This window comes from Annulohypoxylon maeteangense, assembly GCF_022496945.1.
Source record: "Annulohypoxylon maeteangense strain CBS 123835 unplaced genomic scaffold GGS22scaffold_21, whole genome shotgun sequence".
NCBI lineage: Eukaryota > Fungi > Ascomycota > Sordariomycetes > Xylariales > Hypoxylaceae > Annulohypoxylon > Annulohypoxylon maeteangense.
The window spans coordinates 196,495-217,021 of record NW_025953268.1 but is presented as its reverse complement, the minus strand read 5'-3'; the positions used below and the strand labels follow the sequence as shown (position 1 = coordinate 217,021).

The 20,527-nt window shown below is 47.7% G+C and overlaps 6 protein-coding genes across 6 annotated transcripts in view; 4 read left to right on the top strand and 2 right to left on the bottom strand.

Annotated features, from left to right (window-relative positions):
* Positions 1–201: 201 nt before the first annotated feature.
* On the top strand, positions 202–2,045 carry GGS22DRAFT_75266 (2-nitropropane dioxygenase-like protein). Its single transcript, XM_047968008.1, has one exon. The coding sequence runs from the start codon at positions 642–644 to the stop codon at positions 1,722–1,724; it is 1,083 nt and encodes a 360-aa protein (XP_047814902.1). The 5' UTR covers positions 202–641; the 3' UTR covers positions 1,725–2,045.
* A 922-nt stretch (positions 2,046–2,967) lies between these two features.
* On the bottom strand, positions 2,968–4,645 carry GGS22DRAFT_173262 (uncharacterized protein). Its single transcript, XM_047962897.1, has one exon. The coding sequence runs from the start codon at positions 4,178–4,180 to the stop codon at positions 3,209–3,211; it is 972 nt and encodes a 323-aa protein (XP_047814901.1). The 5' UTR covers positions 4,181–4,645; the 3' UTR covers positions 2,968–3,208.
* Positions 4,646–9,285: 4,640 nt separating this feature from the next.
* On the top strand, positions 9,286–10,675 carry GGS22DRAFT_173259 (uncharacterized protein). The gene is made up of 2 exons (XM_047962896.1): positions 9,286–9,791; positions 9,873–10,675. Exons 1-2 carry the CDS (start codon positions 9,363–9,365, stop codon positions 10,464–10,466), a joined length of 1,023 nt encoding a protein of 340 aa, XP_047814900.1. The 5' UTR covers positions 9,286–9,362; the 3' UTR covers positions 10,467–10,675.
* A 43-nt stretch (positions 10,676–10,718) lies between these two features.
* On the bottom strand, positions 10,719–12,016 carry GGS22DRAFT_173257 (uncharacterized protein). Its single transcript, XM_047962895.1, has one exon. It carries the CDS (start codon positions 11,541–11,543, stop codon positions 10,890–10,892), a length of 654 nt encoding a protein of 217 aa, XP_047814899.1. The 5' UTR covers positions 11,544–12,016; the 3' UTR covers positions 10,719–10,889.
* A 3,787-nt stretch (positions 12,017–15,803) lies between these two features.
* Positions 15,804–19,322, top strand: GGS22DRAFT_173253 (uncharacterized protein). The gene is made up of 2 exons (XM_047962894.1): positions 15,804–16,647; positions 16,750–19,322. The coding sequence occupies exons 1-2, from the start codon at positions 16,520–16,522 to the stop codon at positions 18,731–18,733; spliced, it is 2,112 nt and encodes a 703-aa protein (XP_047814898.1). The 5' UTR covers positions 15,804–16,519; the 3' UTR covers positions 18,734–19,322.
* Positions 19,323–19,827: 505 nt separating this feature from the next.
* GGS22DRAFT_75203 (fungal-specific transcription factor domain-containing protein) overlaps positions 19,828–20,527 on the top strand; it is a 3,419-nt gene continuing 2,719 nt past the window's right edge. Inside the window, exons 1-2 of the mRNA XM_047968007.1 lie at positions 19,828–20,279; positions 20,382–20,411. Of these exons, the coding sequence (XP_047814897.1) occupies positions 20,039–20,279; positions 20,382–20,411 (271 nt within the window). The 5' untranslated portion in view covers positions 19,828–20,038. The remainder of the gene's footprint in view (positions 20,280–20,381; positions 20,412–20,527) is intronic.

Here is a 20,527-nt window from a genome sequence, read left to right as displayed (position 1 = left end):
TTGTTTCATATCCGTGATAGAAGCTTGTCAATCATTGTTCGATGATTCGACCAGTCAATAGTCTCTTAGATGAGATGATGGCCATGCTACGTATGTGCCTAAATCCTCTTCTTGATCCTTCATTGCCCAAAGTAGATATACCTCGGCACCTCTGCTGCACCCCAGAACCCCACTTTGCAAGCGGTCGAGCTTAGCTCCCGAGAACTATTAAACCTTGAAGTTTATCAATAGGACCACAATATCGGGACAATTCAAAGTCTTAAAACCCCGGGGATGTCGGCATGTCGCTGAATATCAATTACGATCGAATATTTACTTGTTCCAACAAACATTTATATCGGACTTAAGAGTCTCACCGACGCTGCCTATACAAAAGGGAGTTTACTTGTGGGACATACAATACAATACAAATCTCACATCTTTAACTCTTTGTCAATCAACGCGGTTGTTCATCCGGATTACCCAAATTAAATATTAACCCCTTAATTCAAACCCGCAATATTCGTCTTCAGACATAACGTCGCTAGTTTAGGTAAACTAGAGCCTAGGAACAACAAACTAGCTTAACTCTAACTTACCTATCCACTGGCATTTGTTTACATCTCAAACTCAAACACCCACCCATCTAACCCAAACCCACAATGGCGCCTCCCAAAGGACCAATCTCAACCCCCCTAACCACCCTCCTCGGGATCCAGCACCCCATCCTCCTCGCCGGCATGGCCCGCGTATCCGGGGGCGCCCTCGCCGCCGCCGTCTCCAACGCCGGCGGACTCGGGGTGATCGGGGGGTTCCAATACACGCCCGCACAGCTGCTCTCCATAATCGCGGAGCTAAAAGCCAACCTCGCATCCCCAGACCTTCCCTTCGGCATCGACCTCGCGCTCCCGCAAATCGGCGGCAGCGCGCGGAAGACGAACCACGATTACACCGGCGGCAAGCTGGACGAGCTGATCGACATCACCATATCGAGCGGAGCCAAGCTCTTCGTCAGCGCCGTGGGTGTGCCCCCGAAACAAGTCATAGACCGCCTGCACGCCGCGGGCATCCTGGTCATGAATATGGTCGGCCACCCGCGCCACGCGCAGAAGGCGCTGGATCTCGGCGTCGATATGGTGTGTGCGCAGGGCGGCGAGGGCGGCGGACATACAGGTGCCATCGCGTCCTCGGTGCTGATTCCCGCTGTCGCGGATGTGGCCAGGCGGTATACCCCACCGATGCTTAACGGTAGCCCCGCGCTCGTCGTTGCCGCAGGCGGGATTAATGACGGGCGCAGTCTTGCCGCGAGTCTGATGCAGGGCGCTTCTGGGGTGTGGGTTGGGACGCGGTTCGTAGCGAGCGCAGAGGCGAATAGTAGCGAGGAGCACAAGCAGGCCGTTGTGTCGTGCGGGTGGGAAGATACGCAGCGCACGCTGGTGTTAACGGGACGGCCGCTGCGCATGCGCACGAATGCGTATATTGAGCGCTGGCACGCGCAGCCGTTGCGGATCAAGGAGTTGTGCGATAGGGGCGTGGTTCCGATCGAGCATGACTTCGAGGAGGGCGGGGAGGCGGCGGAGGAGATTGATCCGCCGCATTTGATGGGCCAGGTTGCTGGTGCGATTACGCGGGTGCAGCCTGCGGGCGAGATTGTGAGGGAGATGGTGGAGCAGGCCGTGCAGATGTTGAGGTTGGGCGGGTCGTATATCGGAGACGCGGGTGCGAGGGGGAGTAGTAAGCTGTGAGGCGAGGGTGACGCCCGGGGCGGAGAGGGAGTTCGGGTTCGGATGCGGGTGCAGCAGGGACGGGACCCGATCTGTTGAGCTGGTGACGAAAATAGACCGTACGGGGGTTAAGGCTGGACGCTGAGTATCTCCGGGTGCTACGAGTGTACGTACACACCGCATACATGATGTGTGTAGGTATATTTGTACATGCCGGCACCGAGTATGAGTCGGTGACAGAGCGCCAAGGTGATTGGCGGCCGGAAGAGGAACCGACCTGCCGGTAGTTGACTTCAGCGGCGCTGGAGAGAATTCCAAGGTCATTGCATACAGTACGTACATGGCATCATGCAGTGTCACGGCTGGGAATAGCCTATCTTTGTATCTACCTACCTAATAAGACGTCTTTGATTTTTCCGGCTCCTTATCCCACCCCTTCCGTCCTTCTCGACACGGACATAAGCCACGAAGAGCCGCGGTAGGATCGGATTTCGAAGGAGCGGGCCGACTTATCGATCATATCATGATACGAACTCTGTTTAACGATCAGGATAGGATTTCAGGGGTCGTGTTCTGAAATCTGCTTGATCGAAGCATAATTACGCGAACAAAAAGGGGGGGGCTATGTGGGATCAACAGCGCCTACATACATATACACATACCTACATGCAAGCCTCTTGTTTCATTGGGCATGGGTACCTAGGGACGAGGAAAAGAAGCGAAGAGAGCCCGTGGGGTCGCGGGGCCGCGTGTAAGATTTGCGCGGAAGAATCAATTTTTGAGTCGAAAAAAACCACAGCTCTAGTATAAGCAATTGATAGTCTCCAGGGCAGCGATCTACAACAGACTTTTGGGCTGCAGAACGTAGCGTGTCTCGGGAACAGATTTGCATTTTGTTGTGTGTTGCAGAAGACAGGAGAAGAGGGAAAAAGGGGGCGTGGGCGCGGGAGACTACGTGTTAGATTTGTTGGAGTTGTCATATTTCGTATGTCGTATTAAGCTGTCGTAAGATCGTATCACAAATTCTTTTATTTCCCTAGATGTTCCTCGAGTTGATTGAATGATCGATGGAGGCGTTTTTCGTGCCGTGTTAAAACTGCCAATCGATAAACATTGTATACGTAAGCTAGATATCAGCATAGCTTCAGGTTGTGTGCCAGGCAACTTGCAGGTGAGACAAGCTTAGCAAGCAGAATCATGTTGTCTCAGAGTAAGCCAAAGCTTAGAATTGATTGAATTATCTTCGATGGGGTGAGTCGTGACACTACGATACTGGATGTCAAACTCTCGCAAATCACCTAATTCACAAATCACAATTCATATCATCATAAGCCAATGAATTGTTACTTAATGTTGATCATATTTGGGAGTTAGATCCTTCCTCAGTTAAGAGATGTGAGAGTTCCTGATGTGGTTGGTCGAATCTTGAAGCGTACAGCATGATGTACAGCGTAAGATAAGACACGCTGTAGCTTATAAATTTGTCACCACGTAGTAATAGCCAATCAACATAGCCATTTATCCCCGCAAATTTTCTTAAACACGCCAGTCGACACCGTAGGCTCCCTCTCCCATTGTGTTGGTAGGACCGTCATCAGCGTATCTAGCTCCTCACGAGCTGCCTGCATCCTCTTCTTCATTGGATCCGCATTACTGTTTTCTTCCAAATCCTCCTCCAACTGTAAATCCTCTACACGTCGTACGTCTTCTTCGAGTAGCGCTGACTCAATGACTTGTGGTTCGTCTTCAACTAGCTGCGGAAGAGGACCTAACTCGAAATTTTCTGTGTCGTGCACGAAGATCATCCTCTCTAGTGAATTTAAGTCGACCTTCTTCCACCGCAGTACTCTCCAAGCACCCTCGGGAACGACGGCGAGTCGTTGTACCCGATCTAGGTCTCTTGTGGAAGCCCATAACTCTGAGCATTCGGGTTTGAGCTCTGAGTTTCCGAAAAATACTGTATCTCGGCTGAAGTCGACGTATATTCTCGGTTGCGCATTTCCTACGCCGAGCGATAGTTTATAGTGTTTGAGTGCTTCGTACCGAGCCTCGGCGTTAACATGTAAGAGGGCAGGGATCTGTGCGGTTGAATACCACGTTCCCTCGTGGTTGTGTTGTCCCGACATTGCTTCCTCTAGTGACCTAGGTGTCTGTGCTTGTCTTGAGTGAGGCGACTTGACGACTACCGTCCTCGGGTCTGGCATGGCATATTGAAATATCTTGATACGTAGTTCAGGGGGGAGTTCATTAAACTTGGGAAATGTAGTAGGGCCTCGGCCTCGGCTCCCACTAGATAGACGTGAGATAGTGTGCTCCATTGTGTAGTCGATAAGGTTAAGGAGTTGGTAATACTGAGACTGTTGCCAACGGTAGAGTCTTATGAGTAAAAGTATGGAACTGATCAGAGGTATAATGGCGATGGGTACGTCGTAATATAGACTTGGACTATTACGGCTCGTCCTTCGAGGCATGGTCATGTGTCGCCCCCTGTGAGCCGTTTGGAGTTTTTAATGTAGGGTAGCAGTGAGACTTGTGGAGGTATTCCTACCCCCACAAAGATATATGTAGGTAGGTAACTATGTAGGCGATGACGGCAAGATGACACTGGATTGGCTAGAAACCCTGTATAGGTACGGATTATATGTGATATAGGTCGCGATATGCGTAGTACAGATGAATTGGATTGCAGAAAATCAGAAAGGATTCGTGTGTAGGTAGGTAGATATCATATGGATACGTAGATACACACGGGGTCCTGCCGCATGCGGTTCGAGGGTTGTCAGGTATATATGCGAGCAATGAGGGGTCTCATCCTACCGTCGCTGTGAGTTGCCCCACACCAACGTTTGACAGGTGGGAGATAGAAACGGGCAACTCGTGGTCCAGACTTCTTTAGAGCGAGTCCCGTTGATCAACGCGAGGCAAGTATCTAAGTAACTAATAAGGCGGGACGGTACCTACGTGCATATGCTGGGCGTCGAGTAAAGGTCTCATGAGACGGGACTGGAACGTGGTTTGATGAGGCGGCTCAAAGCCACAGCAGACTAACAAGGCAATTCCCCTATTAAACGCCAAGAATAGCGGTCATAGTCACCGACTCTCCGTGCTAGACCAAGCCGTGGGCGCCATAAGGGAAAGGCCAGAAAGGCCACAGAGGCAAAAGGCAGGAGGGCAATGCAGCTGCGGCTACGCGTAGCTGAACACAATGTTGTAATGCGTTAATGCGTTCAACCAAGGATGACGCTTGACACGCAAATATGGTTTGTTCCGTCTGAACTATGGCAAACCTCTGCGGTAAGCCGGCAGCAAGCAGAAGCAGGTGACCAAACAACCAAATTACCGCTCGGTATTTTACGGCCTCGGGTTTATAGAAGCTTCGTGCCCTTTGTGCCCTTCGTGCTTTAAGAAACTCATTCGGTTCCGATGCCGAAATAAGTAGGCTTAGCCTGGGAACGAATTATGTAGATCGACCCTATTTCTACCAATTCCAGTTCGCAACGCTACTAGGTACCTAGAATCCCAGATACATAATGTATCATGTCCTCCTTGCGTAGGTACCTAGGTATAATTTGGCGTGGGGTATGTTCTCGCGAGCCAATACATGAGACTCTGATGCAATATTTGGAGGGCTGTAAGCACCAATTGTCAATTGGTGCCTCCTGCATCCTTGCCGCAGTTGGTGATTACTGTTGCTCCATTACCCCAGAAAATCATCGTGAGATGATTTAGAGGCTGCATCTTCAAACGAAACTAGGTAAGACAAAATATGATTGATAGACTTGATTGGGCAAGCAAGAAAAGGGATATAAATTCCGACCAACCATAAAACGTCTACCCAAACTAGGAAGTTACCCGATATAATAGATGGCTGAAAAGGAGAAGCAGCTGACATCCATGGATGACCTAGAAGACGCCCAATTATGCTAAGAGGATAGCGATGAGAGCTAACAAAGCTAACAAAGCTAACAGAACTAACGTCACAGCTTCCGCGTTTTGCCGTGTTTAGCGCCTATAGTTGGAGAGTTATAATCGGTACCACTGTTCAGCTATCAGGATTCGGCCGATTGAAAAGCATTAAGAAGCAAATTTTGCTGTTTGTGATGAATAGGAAAGAATGAGATCCAAGTCGTGCTCGAAAGAATTATGGTTAGGTGATTGCCTAATTCGGTCTCAAACTCAATTAAGATATTGGTGGATATTTCGATTTTCGATATTGCACGGGAGGGGCGGTTCGCGTCGGTAGTCGGGGGTCTCGACTTCCCGTCTAGGGATATTGGTTTCGATGAGGCTTACATTATCATGACATCACAGACACATTAGTGGATGAATTAACATACATGTAGGTATAATTTCTACGATACATCAATTATCTGCCTACTCTCCATAACCACGGATATTAGTTGTCTTAATTGATCCCGATAACTTGGCACTCTGGAAATAAACGACAAGATACCAGCACCCAAATATCTATGAATATCTCAACAAGTTTAGTGTGGTAGCACAAGTTGTCATGTCCCAATTCGAATGCCGCCATCGATGAAAACGATCAACTCTCACAGCCTACATAAAAAGGAAGTTTTCCTATTAGAGGACCAAGTAAACATTTACCGGTTCAATAATAAAACTTAAACTGGGCTGACTGGTTAGTCTGGGTTTGACGCAACAGGCCTCGCGGCATTACATGTCCATGGATGTCTTTTTCGCAACACAAATTTGATCGACCTCCTTGGTTGCTGGGCAAATTCGTCGCCTCAAGTCAAAGGCCGACCACCGACTGAGTCTCCCTCTCCCTCTCTCCACCCAGTCGGCTCAGACCAGTCCACGCAATCTGTGCTCAAAATTCTTTAATTATTAAAATTGGCGTCAAAAGCACTGCTATGTGACATCATGACACCAATTTTTCCAATTCACCGACCTTATTCGTTACCACGAAAATATTAGGGACGCGAATGCGGTGAGCCACAATGCTTGCGACCTACCGTCTTCTCCATATCATCATTACGAACCACAATCATGAGACTGAGAGCCCCGAGATTTATAATTTCAGGTTATCGAAAGTTCATGATTCTATTCGCAGCCATATGACGCAATCCCGAATCTCAATCGCTGCAGTCATTATCTATCTATCATTCTGTGGCTCCAGTGTTACACAGCATCCGTTTATCCCATTCCGTTCCTAACATTTCGGCGGTCTGGTGAAATGCGACTTTGATAGAGGAGTTCATGTTCAGTTTCAAGCATGACTACCTACATTTACCATGGCATGGGAGCAATTCTCGAATGCTCACCGACTTAGGTATCTCTGGAATAAATTGGCTACAGCAAGCATGCAGTGGTCGCCGAATATTGCATTTTGTTAACACGTCGAGACTCACTAGGGCTCGGAATATACTGTTTATGAGAAGATATACATTCTCAACCCTCAATCTGGCATATTCCGGACTTGCCAATAACGACTCTCCTGTTTGTATAGGTGCCGTGTGTCCTGGACGAACCTGGAGCCTCAAATTTGCTTCAATACATAGGCGCGTATATGGCATCCTGACAATTAGAAGCCGTGGTTAGGTCTACTTTCAACACGAATTCTGGCTAGACGTCTATTTCCTTATTCACCGGAAATGGAAATAAAAAGGAGTAGAAGTTCCTTAGGACCATAAAAGGTGCAGCCGATGCATTCTTGGTTTCTTTCACACCGCCTGCATATTATTACTGGCTCTATCATGCATGCCTTGTTGACGAGAACTCGGGTTCCTATCGGGACTTCAGCCCGTAAAACTACGGAGCCTTTCAGACTTAACTACGATTTAACCCGACGACGAGGGATGTTGGATAGGTAGGGTAATTGCCTTGCCCTTTCAAGTATAGCGTTGACGTTGGGTTGGTATATCAAAAATTTGGCGTGGATACCACTTACTCCGTGCTTCTGTTCATGAGGTCAAGTTTGTGGCCCCGGTGGACGTGGCATATACTAACTAGGACGATCCAGTCCGGAAAGGTCGTGTGGTATGAATCTTAAGGTACTTTAGAACCCAGTAGGTAGGGACACCATTTTAAGCCAATTTTATTACGTCGCAATATTGAGCTCCGGAAAATGGCGAGCTATTGTGATGGTCAGGAAATCCTACAATATGGATAACGGTGACCGATACTAGCGACCTCCGATCGTGGTACTCCGCGGCGTACACGGGGTCGTATCGCGGGTAGCGGCCGAAAGTCTTAGTAGTCCTAGAACAACACTCAGTACGCTCGAAACCGATACGAATTATGTCGTAGCTCGAGTCTTGTCACTGGCAAAGGCGGAACTCCATTAAGGTAGTCATCCAAGTCGATGCAAGATACTGCGCGATAGCAATGGCAACTATTAGACGCTACTAGTATATATAGTTTTGCCCCGTTCTAAGGAATTATCTAGGTGCTAAATATTATTAGACGATATCGCTTTGTATCCCAGCGAGAAACCCAACGGTGAGGGAGTGTTTTGGATCCTCATTTCACTCATGTTGACCACAACCAGTCACACTTTATGACTACCGAGGAAGAACCTCGCCTTGTCTTCTAGAAACTTACATCATAACACTTCACCGTTGGAAGCACATCATGAATTATGTTTGTATTGCTATTGGCCGTTTATATGGCTACAAGCAGTTTTGAAAGCTGATGACGATCACCTTTGGAATGTATAGATATATAATGGGCTCGGAACAATGTTTCCACATAACCTTACTGGAAAATTGTTCACTCAAACTCTGATGAAACAAGATCTACCTAGGTAGATAGGTTTAGAGCTTGTCGTCCGGTTCGAATTTTTGCCCCGAGAGTATTACACTATCCTTACTAGTACTTCTTGCCGGAAGCGACGGCAGAAAACCTCGATCTCTGCTGTAGGTATACAAATGGTAACCACGGCTACATACTCTCGTATTATTTCGCAGATAACGCGTTATTCGAAGCTCTCACATGAGTCAGCGTGTTTCGTGTTTCCTGTCGTACGTGTGTATATGAAGAATTGAAGATACGACGATTTGCCTTGCACCTCCGATCTTGGCGATCTTGGTCAAAATTCCCGTTTTAGCCACAATACTAATGAATCCATATAATGCTATCTTTGCCTAGACGAGAAAAATAGTACTGCTCTCTTTGATTCTTGTTGGCATTGTCTTTATAGTGTCGATCTATATAGACTATAAGTACCCTAAATTTCCAAGAACTTGCTTTCATCTTTCAACTTAAATAATCTCAATAGTATTATTTTAAACAACTATGACAAGGAATCAATTACTCATATGCATTCGCTAGATTGATTGAACCCGATTGTACCCTTCTGCGACGTTGATAAGATGATTCTTCTATTGAACTAGGTGTAGAAGGTAGCCCTCAAGCAGGGATTCAAGAGATATCGATGAAGTTATTTTTGGTTGGAAGATGCTAAGGGAACTAGTGTACTGCGGGGTGGAAATTCTTCAACCTTATTGGCTAATTTCGAAGAGAGCCAGGGTAGATCACGTGGGGTAGTTCCGCTAGTAAAATAAAGATTGCTTGGATAACAACGCTCTAAATAGCTAGCAATAAAAATGAACTTGTCCACGAATCCAAATATCAAAGGTACCTCAACAGGAGTGAGAGGGGTTAATGGCTTGCGTACGAGGTACCTAGGTAATAATGTACCTACTTAGATTGTGGGGCCGATCTAACTACCAGAGAATATGCGCCAAGAAATCGTCAACCGATAAGATAATAGTACCTGGAACTTTCTTTCCCTTTAATCGCAGCTTCCAGTTTGCGATTGGTTTTATTCAGTCGAACAACTTTGTAACCAAATCGCCTCAATTCGCTCCACCTCCCTTCCATCCTTTCGAAGAGAACCTTCAATTTCATTACAACGAAAGTGCTTCCAACTGGCCCCAAATGGCCAAGGAGCGCGCGGACAAGCCCCGCAAGAAGAAGAAGAAGGCTGAAAGAGCAGGAAAATCTGAGAAGATCTCGAGAGACAAAGTGAAGAAGCATAAGAAGAAAAGAAAGCCTAGACAGGATGATGATATTGAGATGATCGACGGTTGGGACGAGCCTAGCAAGTTAGACGATTCTCTCGTGAGTGCTTTTATATATTTATCTTAAATTCCCTAGACGGACAACTACAATGCGAACAGGTTGCTTACATACAAAATCTAGTCGGCCGAGACAACTTTTCACCCCGCGGCCAAGTCTAAACGGCCGAAGAAGTTCGTAAGGGGGGAAAGGGAGAAGGGGCCAGAGAGATCTCCTACCGAGCAGGAAAAGAATGCGATATTGGCTAATACGATAAGTTTGCCTTTGCGACTAGCTATGAGAAAACCAGATGACGATGGTGGAGCTCCTCTCCCCTTCGCGATCGACACCAATCCTACCCCTGTCAACGTCGACTCTCTCACAACGGTCGGGATCACAAACGACGAGGAAAACCTTGAGCGCAACGCTCACCAAGCCGGTCCCAAGGCACCCAACAGAAAAGTCCGTCGACAGGCGCGCTTGTTGGAGGAGAAACGCGAGAGGATCCGACGCGAGCTCGGCATACCGGAAGGCTCCTCCGAGAAACAGGACCTAGTAGAAGCAAAGATAGCTGCGTGGGTCACCCATCTCGAAGTTAGGGCGTCAGTTCGCTTGAGAAAGAAAGGCCAACGCAATGAGAAGGGAAAGAAAAAGCACAAAAGAGCTAGAACGAGCAAGTATAAGGGGGGAACGATGAAAGTCAAGGTGGGCGGTGTTTCCGCTGCTAGCCAGGAATGATTACCCGGATCCCTTCTTCACCTTACTCATTGCATGGCCTTTTCCCGGGACGGTTCTCACGGCGTTGGTGGTGTGGTCATGGAAAAAGTTTCCCTCTTTGGCATGGTGTACTGGTTTCTCCTAGATATCCTGTACTAGGTAGACAGAGAGGGTGTTTGCTAAGGCTATGATGTACACTAGAGCATTCACGAAATGTAAAATTTCCGGCTTTATCGTGAAAAAAGTTTATTTCCCGAAGAGGGCCGAGTATACCTTTTTTGTAGAGATGGGTACTGAGTGGCTGTAGACCACACCGCACGACACATATGCCTAAACCGATGAACTCCATTCCGCCCAATATGCTCCAATGTATACGCAAGTCGCGCTATCGTAATATACAGCCCATATATCATACCCGCTTCCTCAGCTCCACAGTCGGCTATGTCAAGATTTCTTCGACTTGTCCTCCGCACTCCCCTTTTCCGTCGTTTTCTCCTCCTCATCCTTCTTCTTCCCCCCACTCCACACTTCAGAAATCTGATCTACGATAAGTCCCCAATACCCGCCTCCGCCCTCCCTCAGCGCCTCCTTCTCCTTGCGATCGCGCTTCTCCTTCCAATCGTCCGGACTATCCCCCATCCACACACGCTTCAACAACCCCCTCTCCTCCTCCTCCTTCCTCTGCCGCTGCTGCTCCACCAACCTCCTCTGTTCCGCCGGAACCTCCGCCTCCCGTATTTCCCGCAGTTTCCTCTGCGCACGCTCGAGTCGCAAGCGCATTTGTGTCTCTTTCGCTTTCTCGGACAGCTCGGTTCCGGTGAGTACCGCGATGCGCTGCGTGAACCGGTGTAGTGTCGATGTCCCTGTGTAGTCGTGCACGAGCTGGTTCGTGCCCCATAGCGTCACGCCCCCGAGGATCACGAAGCGCAGGTCCATTCGCCGCGGCGGGAGGAAGAGCGCGAAGAGCGCGATCGGGGTTACGCCGAGCGCGATGTTGTGGATGTACGGGTTGCTGTTGTTGTATTGGTCTGCTTGCGGCGATTGCGGTTGCGGTTGTGGTGGCGCGGCGGGTTGTGGAGGGGGTTGTGGAGACGCCATGGCTGCTGATGGGAGGACGGGGCGCTCGGAGGGGCGGGTTGCGGAGGATTGGTTCCTGGTTTGAGGCTGCTGTTTGAGATTGAGACGTATAGATCTTGCTCTTCTTCGATCTGTGTCTTGTCGCGGATTCGAGATGGGGTGGTAAAAATTAACTTTCGAAGAGCTTAACTTTTTTCTTGCAGGGTTGATCTTAGGCTCGTTTAAGCTAGTGGGGGAAGGTCCGTCCCTTGAGATTTCTAGAGTGGATGTAATTGGTTGGATTGGATTTATCTAAACTGGGACCCTTGATTGAGATCGATTACCATTTGATCTCTTCACGGGAAGACGCCCGAAGACTTAAGACGATACATGGGTTAATTGCCCGAGACAGCTATACAACCGGGATAGAATTAGATGCTGAAACACGGAGCCGCATCCAAATTGTCATGTGGAATGCATTGATGATTGATTACTACTCAAATGCTCGCGATGTCTTGACTTGAATTAACTTGGCTACCTGCTAGGCTGCTAGGTAGATAGGTACCTACATAAGCCATAGGGTTTGGTTGGCGTCTGACTGGTGCACGGGATTATTGCTTTTTAATTATTGCCCTTTCGCCATGTTTCAATATTCTACATACTTCTTCCGTCAAAATGATGTCAAGATCAAAGAATACTTTCCGTCTGTTATAGTCATAGGGCTGCATTCAACACAGCCGCAATACTTAACACACTCTGTATACTGAGATGTCTCGATCGTAAGAAGAGCGGAAGGAATTCATGTTTGTCGCCTTGGCGGTTGAAAAATTAATATTTATCACAAGGCAGATTCTCAAAGTTACGGGCTTCAATGACGCGCATTCGCACTTGTAACCATTCGTTAATGATCGTGGTGCAACTTGTGTTTGATGCCCCCAAAAAGGCCGCATGCTATTACCTAGTACATATGCAAATATATAAGGACCCTCATTTTTATGGCAATTACCAATGGAATGTCGATTCCTCTCGGTCATGTCCGGAGCTGCTGCGCCTTGCTTTGGAAGGTTTGCTTGGCTAAGTAGCCTGCCGGTTCGGTGGACCTACCGACCGTTCTACCGTCGTCTTCCGTAGGCAAGGGCGCGAAAAGTCGGTCACGACTTCGTCAATTCGTAAGCTAAGAGCGGCAGAAAAGCGGGTATTTCCCCAAATGTCTAGGGCAAAACTGCACCCAGGCTTTTTAGCGCTACCGCAAAGAAGGCTGAGTCAACTAAGCAAGTCGGGGAAACATCCATCCAATGTAGGTACCTGCTATGTAATCTGAATTCTTCGGCTCCAAATGAATCACCTGCAAGATGTATCGAGATGATGTCTCCAAGTCTTCGGACGCCGTCATTGTTGCCATTGTTACCGCAGGTACTTATGCCTACGTTTCTTCACCAATACAATCTGGACCAGTACAGCCTACCGGTACCTAGAATCTTAGATTGTATATCGAGGTACCGACTCCGACTACGACCTCGAAATAATTCATTTGATAGAAATTGCTGCTGAGACAGCCAATGAGGCTCTATGTTGAATTTTAGATGCAACAGAGGCTGCCTCATCTCTTTAGAAAACATCACATAATTCATGTCAAATGCTGGGGTTGTATCCCGCAGTACCGGCCGAGTGGGAGAACTCGATTGCATCTCAACTGCGACCTCGATAGCCTATCTGACTCAGATTCAGAGCCCCTAAAGCCTAGCTATCGCGCCACCCGGTATCATCATTTAAGACAAGAAACACGATTGGGGTACATCGGAATCAATGCATGCGGGGTGTTGTATTATCACCTAAAGGCCCGATACATACACTTGCCAAACTTTTTCTTTCGTTTTCCCCTCGCACCAAAAGCAGGTGTTTGCACAACAGCTTGAAGGGAGGTTAACACATGGTGTTAGGAGGTCCGGGGGGGTATAGTCGTTTGAATGCCGTGTGCCTTCGGGGACGAGGAGCGACGTAATTATTGGACTACAGGAATCAAGAATATAATTGTCCGCTTGAGATCTGTAGGACTAATATGTTGGTTACCTAGTCGCGGATAACAGCGAGCGTCACTTCATGCCGTAAATGTAGGAATGTATGTGTTTCGCCGGTTGTCTTGGTACGTATTGTACCTAATCAAGGGAAACCATATAGAATACAGGTGCTAGGCAGCCAGGTAGTGATGAGGTATCGAAACGGCTCAACGGTGTGTTCACCTGATTAGAAATGTACATGATCTCGATATTACGGGGCGACGTTTCTGCAAATTGTTATGTAAGAGGGACAACGGTGCTATGATGCGACAAAATCGTATAGCGAGAAGAAGACCTCTGAGAGAAGACCTAGCGACCTAGGTCAAGTCGGGAAGTGCATCTAGCCGACGGCCTGTCCTAAAGCAGCAGTAAAGTACGAAGTTTGCCGAGGCATCTTCGGGTTGGAGAGAATGATGTCAAACGGCCGCACCTACCTAGGTATGTTACTTCTGTGGCTGAATTTCATTCAATGCCGACTGTTCAAAAGACCAAAGGTCGGGTATCTTGAATTGTCATGTTGTGTAACACGTAAGAATTAGTCTCACTAGCCTGTAGCGACGGATAGACACCTAGGGAAATTACCTGGGTCGGTAGAGTAGTAGTGAAGACTGTAAATCCATTAGTATGTGCATGGCGGCCTCCCGATTGCGTCTGGGAACTAATGCAGTCTTGCCTAAGGAGTTTTTAACGAATCAAGTAAGTGACGAGGTTGCACTATAGGGCTGATGGATCGTGAAGGAATAGAACGGATGTTTCTCTGAAGTCCCCGTATTGGCGCGTTTTGGTGTAGGAGATAAGACGATGTTTCTACCCTGCATACGTGACCCTTGACAGCGACATATACGGTGGAGAACGATTGGCCTCAGAGCTATGAATCTGCAGTTGGATGGACCATTGGGGAGATCAGAAGCTTGTCATAGGGCTGAATTGGTGGGTACGAGTATAGTACTTTGGGCACGCTGGCATTCATTTCTGACACTTGAGTCTAATGCCCAGGGTGAAATGGTGGTGTCAATACACTCTAAAAGGTCCAGATGACAACTAGGTACTAGGTAGGTATGTCCTAAATAGGGATGGTTGCGATGTAATATTCAAACGAAGGTAGCTTGTTAAGAGAGGCATGTTATTGTAGGTATATAATAGTAAATGGTTGATATACTTGATATGAAGGTTAAATGGGGATATATGTAATTGATATGAGATTAGAGTAACTAGAAAATATCTACTAGGTAGAAGTTGACTCTTTTTTTACTGCGTTGAAAGAAGGACCTCGGGTACGTCTCAAAAACTATAGACGAAGTGGGGGTTTAAGTTACAGTATGGACGGAAGGAGAAGCGGCATTCGATAGCTGGGTTCCAAGGTTGCCAATGCGCTGGAAGGTTTAGACCGCCCCGCAAATTCTTCCAAGGTTTTCGTCCAAAGTTGCTTGAGACAATTATAATTGGACGATGCATTCGTCCCTGAATTTATTTCCATACACCTCCACTACTGCAGGTGATCTTTAGCGACCATTTCCAGCTCCAGCTACTGTAAGATCATGATAATGATCCATTATTTACAGAGCGTGGAATACACCCATCGCTGACGGATAACAGAGACATCATGATTCAAGAGCCACTACGTTGGCTGGTTGGGTAGTCGACGGCGGCAACTTATTGTGTGTCCGATGTCTTTCAAGGCCCATCCCGGGGAACTTCATTCTCAGCCAGCCGTCTTTCGGCCAAGACACCCACACCAGGAGATACCACCCACTGTACCACCCACACATGAGCATTGTCATTGCTGTTCAACGGTTACAACATCGTACTTTTTTCCAACCCAAGACCGACGGTAATTTAGAAGACAGATGGTGTGTTCGATTCTTTCACTATGTCCCGTTCAAAAGAGAGCAGGCTCTCGGCATTCGATGTTCCCCCGACAGCACCGGCAGGATGCCTGACGAAGTATCGATGGATCTTACCGAGCACCAATATTGGTAATTCGAACGTGATATATGTGGATACCTGTAGTACCTAGTACTAGGTACCTTACGTATGTGCATCAATATGTGCATATGTGTGTCTGAGGTACCAAGGTTGACTCCAAGGTGCCCTGGGAATCCTTATATCTACCTGACACCTACGTACATGAACGGTATTTTTCATGTGTCAGTCAGTGTAGGTAAGTACTGAGTTGTATTAACCTTATTGGTATTTCTACGTTGACCTAAGACCTTGGATCGTCGTAGTAGGCTTGTGTACCTACATAAACTAGAGGTATCCTAGTTTAGATGTATACAGGGTATATGATTGGCCGCCTACCTCCCCTACGATACTTACCATTTCGGAGGTAGCAAAAATGTACCTACCTATATAGACGCTGTGCCGCAATCTAAGCCCCCAATTTCCATTCCAGATCAATAACTGACTTGATCTCCTCCATCAGGAACCCCTGCCCCTCCGACTTAAAACTAATAAAATACCGTCGAACGGCGCTCCAATCTAAAACTCATTCGATCCCGTCAAAAGGCGTTCAAGGCCGTTCAACTCAAAGAGGCTTACATTTATTTCTCTTGCTTTTTTATTCCTCTCATATTCTCCGCTTCTCCGCTTCTCCAATTCTGTTTTAGCTGGACACCCAAAAATAATTGCTTAATACCCCTTTCACAAGACGAGTCTGCTCGGACAACTCGATTTTGTACATATTGTTAATCTCGGCATATCCGCCACTCCGTTCCTTTCTAGCTACCTAGTGACGCACGGCCTTTCATACATATTGAACCGCTCAAGTTCAGCCCTTACTAGCTTAATCGCTACCGAATCTAAGCTTGTTCGAATACATCACATCACCGTTGACAAAGGAGTGTTTCTCATTTATCAAGGTCTGCTGTACTGGCTTTTAAGCCGCTCTCTTGGCACGAGCTCTGCCATGAGAAAAGGAGCACTTCAGTTTCGCTCCGGGTTGATTGAAAAACTAGAGATATGATGAGCGCAAACAATGCCACACGGGCTGGAGAGCCAGCCGTGTCATCATCCGATGTTTCTCAGCAACGGCAGAGGAGGTTTCGTACCAGCAAACCGAAGGTCAAGACGGGTTGTAATAATTGCAAGTACGTTCTTTAAACTCACTTCATTTATCTGCCTATATATCCTAAGTCAATTCATTGGTTGCGCTGAGCGCATAATACTAAATAATCGCTCTACAACTTTAGACAACGACGTATAAAATGCGACGAGCTGCGACCGGCATGTACTCACTGCGTTCGGTCCAAGAGGGTCTGCAACGGTTATCCACCTCCCCCGCGAGCCAAGGTCTTTGAAGAGATCCGGATCGCACCTAAGCCGGGTAGTGGTGGAAATTCAATCCCGATCTCGCCGGCGAATGATGCCATCCGGCCACTTCGGTCACAGCCTCCGGCACGCCGCCAGGTAGTTGCGCGGCCAATCTCTCAGAGAGAACCTATGAACCGCCTTACTCCCCCCCAAACACCGATAGAAAGCTCGTTGATGGTTTATCGGCCGTCTATGCTGCCGTTCGATCCGAGGGAAGGCCAATATTTTCAACTCTTCAGAGAACGCACAGCCAATGAGCTATCGGGGTTCTTTGACTCTTCCTTCTGGACTCGAAGTGTCTTACAGGAGTGCCATTCGGAGGAAGCGATTCGGCATTCGGTAGTCGCTTTAGGGGCGCTCTATAAGACCTTGGAGAAGATGTCAGAATCGCCACCGAGTTCACCAGCTGCTGTCACCGACGTAACAGATAATGCCGCCCGGCATGGAGAAGTTGCCTTTAAACATTATTCATTAGCGCTGAATTCTATCATAAACTCTACTTCGCCGGATCAGGCATCGCAGAGGATGAGTCTCATGGCAACAGTATTGCTGGCTTGTTTTGACTCCTTTATTGGCGACCATAAGCATGCGATTGTGCAAATCCAAAGCGGCCTCCGGCTTTTAGAGACGTTACGAGCTCATCGTAGGAATTCTTTCCTCCCTAAACCCGAAGAACCGGTTGAACAGGACCTTGTCCAAATGTTTACCCGCCTCGCTATTCAAGCAAAGTCATATGACATGGCTTTTCACTTCCCACAACCATTCGTCATACGTCTTACCCCTCAAAATAACGAAAACTCACCATCTCCCTCTTCCGATGGGGGGTCGCCAGCTTCAACGACCGAATCACAGATACCGGAGCAATTCCACACACTTATAGAAGCGAGACTCGCGTGGGATACTCTTTGCGACCGCATGATGCGATTTACAGAAAATATGTTTACATATACGACCGCGATGAGTCCAATGGGTGTACTTCCACATTCATTAAAGCAGTATGGTACAGGCTTCGCTGAGAAATTAGCCGCCTGGTCAAGAGCTTTCGAACCGATATTGGCATCTCGTTCAACCCCTGCGAAAAGCAGCCAGGAGAAAACCGCGATTGCGGTGCTTAAAATGAACCAGATCATGGGCGAGATCTTATTTTACATGACTTTTAGTGATACCGAGCTTCAATTCGACGCCCATCTGCCGCAATTCAAAAACATCGTTAACTTGGCCATGGAGGTCGTCGGAGACGAGGAACGTAGGGCCGCCGCGAAACGATGTCCGAACCCACTATTTTGCCACCACCAACCCACACACCCCGACATATTTGGCGGCCAGTATTCAGCCAAACATATAAAACCTAGCTTTAGCGCAGACCTAGGAATTGTCCCCCCGCTCTTTGTCGCCGCTACGAAATGTCGAGACCCTACAACTCGGCGCCAAGCCATCCAACTGTTGCGGAGTAGCTCACGAAGAGAGGGTATGTGGGACAGCGAGCTTGCAGCTCGCATAGGCATGTGGATTATGGACATAGAGGAGGAGGAAGATAGTACCGACGACTTCGGGCGTCCCACAACAAGCTCGACAGACATGGGTAGACTATCTGTGGATAGCCCCGGTAATCGATCTGCTAGTTCTCCTTTCAGTGACGATGTCCCACTTGGCCCTGGCGGAAATGCTCGCTGGGGCAGCCGAAGGGACAGCACCGCAACTTCGACATACGGAAAGAGAACTATACCGGAGGAGAAGCGGGTTATGGTACGGTCTGTCGAATTCGACCTCCGTGAACGTATCGCAACGCTTTCATGTGGCACGCGAGGGTTGATACCCGGCATGCTCGATCCACGAACGCGCAACACTACGATCCGATGGTGAAACCTCTCATAATCGCTTCTGTTCATAATGGTAATTAAAAGCTGGTCTACTTGATGTACTCTGCGTCATCCACCATACCCTTGAAGGGTTATTCTTCATCTCGACCCGAGTATTCTTTTATTTATAGGCAGGGCCCATTTCTTTCTTGGAAATTTGCGAGCGGAACTTGGCTACGAAGGAAAAGCGTGACGACATAATGTTGGAATGGTTTTGGTAGGCAACAAAAACATATGATAATGTCTCGAATATTTTACTTATATCGATGTTGTTACGATGGCGTGGACCCTAGCTTAGGTACCCACTAGGTAGGTAGGCAATGGAAGACTCTTCTGTTAGATCTTATTACCTACGGATATATGATACCATCCAGAAAAACAGAGCTGTGAGTATCTGGCAAGATACGGAAACTTCTGACCTGCTTGAAGTAATGAGAATTGGTGCACTCTTCGCTTATCTTTTCTTTCCTTGCCCCGCTCTCCTTGCCCCGGTAATCTCCCTGTCTATCCTTTTCCTAGCATATTTTGATGTTTAGGTAGATACGTTGTATCAGGGCTCGACGATATGGAATCAGAATTATGAAGTGATGCCAGATAGATTTGCTTATGCGCATGCAATTAGACTGAGCATTTTCAAGCTTACTAGGTACGTCGTATCATATATATGTACCCCTTCGTTTAGTAGGTTAGTCCATAGGCCAGGGGATCAAGGATACCTGATATCCAATAAAAAACAATTACCTACATATTAGGTACCTATGGATCGCTTTTACGATGGATATTATTTCGGTCGTGCAATGGAAACCCTTAACCACATCACCCCGCCTTTCCCTTGTAATAGTAATTAATAGGAGTGAAACTTTGTCTTGGGGACGTGTTTGTCCTGAAAAGATGTAGTTATAATATAACCATCTTAATGAATACTTCATTGAACCAATTATTTTGCAAAAGAATAACTATTCTTGAAATAAACCTAGTAGAGTGTTGAAAGTTCCACGTTACCTACTATTCAAGAAGCCAAAAATAACCGATTAGTCATCATATATCCTATATGATGTGAGGCGGGCGGCAACTGTTTTTAGAAACTACAACGTAATCATTAAAGGATGCCTAAGGTAGGTGCGAACAACAATCAGAGTTCGACTATTAAAATCAACTTAAACAAATTGGAACTTGAGAAGAAGGAAGGCAAAATTATCGGGATTCACTTTTAGTTTCTTGCCCACCTGACACAATAAACAATTGCGCCTTAGTAAGGCTGCGTGTACCTGCTAGGTATCTAGAAAGAGGGAAAAGCGCGAAAAAGAAAATGCAGAGCAACACCTTCAATGATGGACGCAGAGGTGTTCCCATAATTCCGACGGAGGCTTCAGGAATAAGTGGCAGCAGCCATTCGAAGCGGACTCGGGTCCTACTGAGCTGCGCGCCTTGCCGCAATTCGAAACTCAAGTGCGATCGGTCAACACCATGCGGTCAGTGTCTGAGGAAAGGCAAGCCGGACGGCTGCCTCTATGCTCCGCGGCCCGAGAAGCAGAAACCGGCAAAGAGCAGTATGTTACACTCAGAGTTATTTCCCCCTTTTCTAGTATCATATCTGCTCTACCTAGGTACTTAGTACCTAAGCAAACAATTACTGACTCCCGTTGTTATAGTGGCGGCTCGTTTGAAGAGGCTCGAAGGAAGTATGTGAACTTACTCTCAAGTCCTACCTGGGGGGGGGGGGGGGGGGGGGGGGGGGGGGGGGGGGGGGGGGGGGGGGGGGGGGGGGGGGGGGGGGGGGGGGGGGGGGGGGGGGCCT

Bases quoted from the DNA above. Each gene is read 5' to 3' on its own strand.
- GGS22DRAFT_173257 (XM_047962895.1), bottom strand. From the start codon at position 11,543: ATGGCGTCTCCACAACCCCCTCCACAACCCGCCGCGCCACCACAACCG.
- GGS22DRAFT_173259 (XM_047962896.1), top strand. From the start codon at position 9,363: ATGTACCTACTTAGATTGTGGGGCCGATCTAACTACCAGAGAATATGC. The intron at 9,792-9,872 runs GTGAGTGCTTTT...TACAAAATCTAG, and splicing joins GCAAGTTAGACGATTCTCTC to TCGGCCGAGACAACTTTTCA.
- GGS22DRAFT_75266 (XM_047968008.1), top strand. From the start codon at position 642: ATGGCGCCTCCCAAAGGACCAATCTCAACCCCCCTAACCACCCTCCTC.
- GGS22DRAFT_173262 (XM_047962897.1), bottom strand. From the start codon at position 4,180: ATGACCATGCCTCGAAGGACGAGCCGTAATAGTCCAAGTCTATATTAC.
- GGS22DRAFT_173253 (XM_047962894.1), top strand. From the start codon at position 16,520: ATGATGAGCGCAAACAATGCCACACGGGCTGGAGAGCCAGCCGTGTCA. The intron at 16,648-16,749 runs GTACGTTCTTTA...CTACAACTTTAG, and splicing joins ACGGGTTGTAATAATTGCAA to ACAACGACGTATAAAATGCG.